This window comes from Oncorhynchus masou, chromosome 1 (assembly GCF_036934945.1).
Source record: "Oncorhynchus masou masou isolate Uvic2021 chromosome 1, UVic_Omas_1.1, whole genome shotgun sequence".
NCBI classification, from domain to species: domain Eukaryota; kingdom Metazoa; phylum Chordata; class Actinopteri; order Salmoniformes; family Salmonidae; genus Oncorhynchus; species Oncorhynchus masou.
Window position 1 is genome coordinate 5,815,286 of NC_088212.1, and position 7,108 is coordinate 5,822,393.

Consider the following 7,108-nt stretch of genomic DNA (forward strand, 5'->3'; position numbering starts at 1 on the left):
ACTGAGCAATTGTATTAGTATAAAATATAATTTCCCCTTTTTTTTGCATAAAATATAGCTCAGTGTTTGTATTATTGATCTTATACAGTCTTTTATTGTTCATCTTTATCAAGGTCCATAATTATGGACCTGTCTGTATGTCTACGAGAAATACAGTTTTTAAATGCTCTCCAATCTTGACCACTGAATCTCTACTTGTTCTACTCAGCGTTTACCATGTTTTGACTAGATCATTAAAATCCTCTTTACAATGTAACAAGACAGATTCTCAATATGGCATGTTTCATTTCAATAGAATCACTAGGCAAGAAATGAAGGGTAAAGTTAAAATAGTGAATATATACATAGACATTTCTATATCCTCCAAAAGACGAGGGATTCCCCCACACTTCCTTTTTTGCAGCAATATAAACCCAGAGACATCATTCAGTTTCAGTAGACACCAGCCGACCACAGCCAACGCAGACTCAAGATGCCTTTCAAGACACACTACCTGTTGGTGTCCCTGACTCTCTGCTGGTTCGTGGCTCTTCAAGGTGAGATATTGCATCTTTATCTATATATATATATATATATATATATATATATATATATATATATATATATATATATATATATATATATATATATGAATCTGTTCAACTTGACTCTTGAACAAACCAAACCTATTATTGTTTATTTTTTTTTACAATTTAATTCCAATTATCACAATCAATCCACTGCAATGTTAAGTGTCTCAGAGTAGGGTCTGTATTCAATCCGTATGGCAGAAGTTGTGCGTTGCAGCGTGAGTGAAATTTAAAGGCAACGTTCCTGAGTGGAAACTGCATTCACGGTAAACGCTGCATGTCGGCTCAATCAGATATTACCGGTACATTGTGATCACGCAATCTGTTGTATTCAGCATTTCACTGTCAGGTCTACTACACCTGTTGTATTCAGCATTTCACTGTAAGGTCTACTACACCTGTTGTATTCAGCATTTTACTGTGAGGTCTACTACACCTGTTGTATTCAGCATTTCACTGTAAGGTCTAATACACCTGTTGTATTCATCATTTCACTGTGAGGTCTACCTGCTGTATTCATCATTTCACTGTAAGGTCTACTACACTTGTTGTATTCAGCATTTCACAGTAAGGTCTACCTGTTGTATTCAGCATTTCACTGTGAGGTCTACTACACCTGTTGTATTCAGCATTTCACTGTAAGTTCTACTACACCTGTTGTATTCATCATTTCACTGTGAGGTCTACCTGTTGTATTCAGCATTTCACGGTGAGGTCTACTACACCTGTTGTATTCAGCATTTCACTGTGAGGTCTACCTGTTGTATTCAGCATTTCACTGTAAGGTCTACTACACCTGTTGTATTCAGCATTTCACAGTAAGGTCTACTACACCTGTTGTATTCAGCATTTCACTGTAAGGTCTACCTGTTGTATTCAGCATTTCACTGTAAGGTTTACTACACCTGTTGTATTCAGCATTTCACTGTAATGTCTACCTGTTGTATTCAGCATTTCACTGTAAGGTCTACTACACCTGTTGTATTCAGCATTTTACTGTACGGTCTACTACACCTGTTGTATTCAGCATTTCACTGTAAGGTCTACCACACCTGTTGTATTCAGCATTTCACTGTAATGTCTACCTGTTGTATTCAGCATTTCACTGTAAGGTCTACTACACCTGTTGTATTCAGCATTTTACTGTACGGTCTACTACACCTGTTGTATTCAGCATTTCACTGTAATGTCTACTACACCTGTTGTATTCGGTGCATGTGACAAATAAACTTTGATTTGATTTAATCTGTAACATTTCAGCGATGATACAGACTGAATAGAGCCCTAAGAGTGCTGATCTAGAATCAGTTTTGTCTTTGTTACATTCACGTTTCAAAGTGCAACTTTTAGTGATGATAAAAAGGTTTTAACTCTATCCCTTAAACCTTAACCTTTAACCCCAAATTCTAACAACACTATATTGTTATTGTATGTAATTTTCCCGGTCTTCATCCCTGCAGCATTCCCCATGAACGGCTGTGCTGCATGTCAGAAGTGTCGCTGCATCCGGACGTCCTCTGCTTTCATCTCTCCAAGGCTGTTCCACAGGATAGAGATCCTACCTCCAGGTGCCCACTGTCGTCAAACAGAGATCATGTGAGTCAACTAACACCACCTAGCAACCAGTCAAGATGATCACAGCATGCCTAATACATTATCCCAGTATGTGTAATACATTATCACAATATACCTAATACATTATTACAGTATACCTAATACATTATCCCAGTATGTGTAATACATTATCACAATACATTATCACAGTATACCTAATACATTATTACAGTATACCTAATACATTATCCCAGTATGCATAATACATTCTCACAGTATACCTAATACATTATCCCAGTATGCATAATACATTATCGCAGTATACCAAATACATTATCCCAGTATGCATAATACATTATCACAGTATACCTAATACATTATCCCAGTATGCATAATACATTATCACAGTATACCAAATACATTATCCCAGTATGCGTAATACATTATCGCAATATACCTAATACATTATTACAGTATACCTAATACATTATCCCAGTATGTGTAATACATTATCACAATACATTATCCCAGTATGCATAATATATTCTCACAGTATACCTAATACATTATCCGAGTATGCATAATACATTATTACAGTATACCTAATACATTATCCCAGTATGCATAATACATTATCACAATATACCAAATACATTATCACAGTATACCAAATACATTATCCCAGTATGTGTAATACATTATCACAATACATTGTCACAGTATACATAATACATTATCACAGTATGCATAATACATTATTACAGTATACCTAATACATTATCACAGTATGCATAATACATTATTACAGTATACCTAATACATTATCCCAGTATGCATAATACATTATCACAGTATACATAATACATTATTACAGTATACATAATACATTATTACAGTGTACATAATACATTGTCACAGTATGCATAATACATTATCACAATATACCAAATACATTATCACAGTATACCTAATATATTATTACAGTATACATAATACATTATCACAGTATACCTAATACATTATTACAGTATACATAATACATTGTCACAGTTTGCCTAATACATTATCACATCATATTGGCTACACTCTAAGAAAAAAAGGTGCTATCTAGAACCCAAAAGGGTTCTTCAGCTGTCCCCATAGGAAAACCCTTTGAATAAGTCCCTTCCTGCTTCCAGGTAGAACCCTTTTGAGTTCCATGCAGAACCCTTTCCACAGAGGGTTCTACTTGGAACTCAAAAGGGTTCTCCATGGAACTCAAAAGGGTTCTCCCTGGAACCAAACAGGGTTCTCCTATGGGGACAGCTGAACAACCCTTTTGGACCCCTTTTTCTAGGTGTGTATATGCCTGTCCTGACAATATTGTTATTCTCAGACAATATTATATTTCACAACTCGAGCTTTGATTAAAAAACAGATCAGTTGGTGGAGCACCTGCGAGGCACAGCTGAGCAGAAATTGAAATAATTGACTTTTATTTTACTGGACTGATGGTATCTGCATCTGTCATGGTGCTTTCAAGACAACTAGGAACTCTGGGAGATAAACTAGGTCAGATCGTGAAATCAACGACCTTCAGGTTGGAAAGTTGGAGTTCTAGAAAGATGCCCCAGTTTCCGACTTGGATTTTCAAGTCAGGTGACCGTTCAAAACGTTTTTCATAATCGGGTCTCGTTTTTTTTCAGTTTCCAGTTGTCTTGAACACACTGAAGTTGGAAGTCTGAGATTTCAGAGTTCCCAATAGTTTTGAACTCCGCATTAGTCTCAGCGGAGGGAGGGACAGAACAGCAGAAAGTCCACCTCACACGGTCCTGCTCTATCCTTCCTTTCCCCCGGTGAGACTGACCAGAGAGAGGTGAGACTGACCAGAGAGAGATGAGACTGACCAGAGAGAGGTGAGACTGACCAGAGAGGAGGTGAGACTGACCAGAGAGAGGTGAGACTGACCAGAGAGAGGTGAGACTGACCAGAGAGAGGTGAGACTGACCAGAGAGAGATGAGACTGACCAGAGAGAGGTGAGACTGACCAGAGAGAGGTGAGACTGACCAGAGAGAGGGGACAACGTCTTCTACCTGATGGCTAAAGTCGAGTCACACCACATCTGCTTTCAGACACAAATTCATGTTGTTCCTCTGACCAGAGAAAGTATAATATCCCTCCCTATTAAAATAGACAGGACCAGATGCTAATAATAATAGAAGCACAGCGCTGTCGATACACTTGGCTACTCATTCATTACAGTGTGAGTGGAAGTAGAGAGAAACATGTTTTATATTATGTAATAGTGTTGAATCAAAACAGTGACAGAGCAGAATGAAAACTTAAACATGAACTCACTCATAAAAAACAGCAGCTGTATTCTTTGATCATTTCTCTCTGGTCATGGTTTTAAAAGTTATGAAATCTTACATAGGCTGGTATCAAACTTTGCTTGGGGGTCGTGGAAGCTGTCGGCACAGTGATTTGAGCTGTACGATTGGCCAGCGCAGTTTGGCTCACTTGATTTATCCACAGATCTTCCTGTCTGCCGGTTTGGCGGAGTTTGTCTTTCCTGACCAATTAAATGGTTTAAAATGGGAACAGTTTGTCTACCCGGTGCACAAGGCATCTGAAGTGCACCTGCCGGTAACAGCGCAACACAAATTTAAAAAAGAAGAACCGCAATCCTTTTTCATATGATTTTCTACAGAAATGTTTGGTGATCGACTAGCAATGCCTTGAAGTCGATCGCGATCGATTGTTTGTTAACCACTGGCCCAGTGGAATCTCCATGCTTTGTTGTTGTTGTTGTTCAGGCTTCATCTGTGTCTTGGAAACCGCACCTGAAACCCATGGTGGCTGTCATTGTCTTCACACATAGATCATGTGAGTCAGCCAGCGAGGTCTTGAACGAAGCGCTAAACTGTGGTTTTCTAATGCATAGGGGGAAGAAGCGTGGGGGATAGGTCGTGGTGGAGGGGAAATTAATTAGTCAGTATCGTCGCTTTACTGCATGCTATGCAAACCAGTCATTAGTCACTGATGATGAGTTCAATGTTCCTATTAGTAACCAAGTCTAAGACGTTGTAATAAATGTGGGCATTTGCGGTGGTAGCCTATAGCAATTCCCTTCGAAACTCAGTATGTGGCAGGGACTCCAGACAATCACAGATTACAAATATATTTTTCTAGTCAAGGCCATCCTATTCAACTATTGCTGTACATATACTATTATATGCTACCTATTCTACAGATATACTATATATTCTATCCACATACTGTCCACAATGACTCTACATTCAATCACACATGTAAACATATACATACAGTGTATTCAGAAAGTATTCAGACCCTTGGCTTTTTCCACATTTTATTATGTTTACAGCCTTTTTCTAAAATGGATTAAATAAAAAATTGTCCTCATCAATTTACACACAATACTCCATAATAACAAAGCGAAAACAGGTTTTTAGACATTTTAGCAAATGAATTAAATATAAAAAACAGAAACACCTTATTTACATAAGTATTCAGACACTTTGCTATGAGACTCTACATTGAGTTTAGATGCATCCTGTTTCCATTGATCATCCTTGAGATGTTTCTCCAACTTGATTGGAGTCCACCTGTGGTAAATTCAATTGATTAGACATGATTTGGAACATCTCACAGCTGTCTACATAAAGGTCCTACAGTTGTCAGTGCCTGTCAGAGCAAAAACCAAGCCATGAGGTCGAAGGAATGCCAAGAGTGTGAAAAGCTTTCAAGGCAAAGGGTGGCTACTTTGAACAATCTCAAATATAAAATATATTTTGATTTGTTTAACACTTTTTGGGTTACTACATGATTCTATATGTGTTATTTCATAGTTTTGATGTCTTCACTATTATTCTAGAAAATAGTACAAATAAAGAAAAACCCTGAAATGAGGAGGTGTGTCCACACCTTTGACTGGTACTGTATCTCTACATACATTTACATATACAGGACTCTGACTTTGCTCGTCCTAATACTTAGAGATTTCTTTATTCCGTTATTTTACTCAGATTTGTGTGTATTGTTAGATATTACTGCACTGTTGGAGCTGGGAACACAACCATTTCACTACAGCCATAATAACATCTGATAAATATGTGTACGTTCATATTGACGTTTTCTGATAGGTTAAATTCTGCAGTGTATGATATGTAACCATGGTGACGCTGTAATATATATCCCTCCCTTCATTCATCAGCGTTACCAAGAAGGACAAAGCCACCGTCTGTGTGACTCCAGATGCACGATGGATCAACAAAGTCATTGTCAAGTTACAAAGGTAAATACAACCCACACACACACACACACACACACACACACACACACACACACACACACACACACACACACACACACACACACACACACACACACACACACACACACACACACACACACACACACACACACACTTCTGTTGACTTTAACACAGACCATCTCTTTCTACAGTACCAACAAGAAGAAGAGAAGTGCAGAACTTCCCCATCTCAACCACCATTGAGTGAATTGGAACAGGAATGTATCAAGTTGGAGCTAAATGGACATGTGACACCAATGTGATACCAATGTGATACCAATGTGATACCAATGTGATACCAATGTGATACCAATGTGATACCAATGTGACACCAATGTGACACCAATGTAATACCAATGTGATACCGATGTGACACCAATGTGACGCCAATGTGATACCAATGTGATACCAATGTGACACCAATGTGACACCAATGTGATACCAATGTGATACCAATGTGATACCAATGTGATGCCAATATGATGCCAATGTGATACCAATGTGATACCAATGTGACACCAATGTGATACCAATGTGATACCAATGTGATGCCAATGTGACACCAATGTGATACCAATGTGATACCAATGTGATGCCAATGTGATGCCAATGTGATACCAATGTGATACCAATGTGACACCAATGTGATACCAATGTGACACCAATGTGACA

At 38.1% G+C, this 7,108-nt stretch overlaps 1 protein-coding gene across 1 annotated transcript; it reads left to right on the top strand.

Moving 5' to 3' along the window:
* Nucleotides 1–451: 451 nt before the first annotated feature.
* LOC135510601 (C-X-C motif chemokine 13-like) lies at nt 452–6,673 on the top strand. The gene is made up of 4 exons (XM_064931686.1): nt 452–536; nt 2,030–2,165; nt 6,338–6,418; nt 6,589–6,673. Exons 1-4 carry the CDS (start codon nt 473–475, stop codon nt 6,638–6,640), a joined length of 333 nt encoding a protein of 110 aa, XP_064787758.1. The 5' UTR covers nt 452–472; the 3' UTR covers nt 6,641–6,673.
* The last annotated feature ends 435 nt before the right edge of the window (nt 6,674–7,108 follow it).

What these genes read in the sequence shown, in the direction of transcription:
- LOC135510601 (XM_064931686.1), top strand. Translation starts at nt 473, where the DNA reads ATGCCTTTCAAGACACACTACCTGTTGGTGTCCCTGACTCTCTGCTGG. An exon ending in TGTCGTCAAACAGAGATCAT is followed by an intron (nt 2,166 to 6,337) that starts GTGAGTCAACTA and finishes TTCATTCATCAG; the next exon opens with CGTTACCAAGAAGGACAAAG. An exon ending in GTCATTGTCAAGTTACAAAG is followed by an intron (nt 6,419 to 6,588) that starts GTAAATACAACC and finishes CTCTTTCTACAG; the next exon opens with TACCAACAAGAAGAAGAGAA.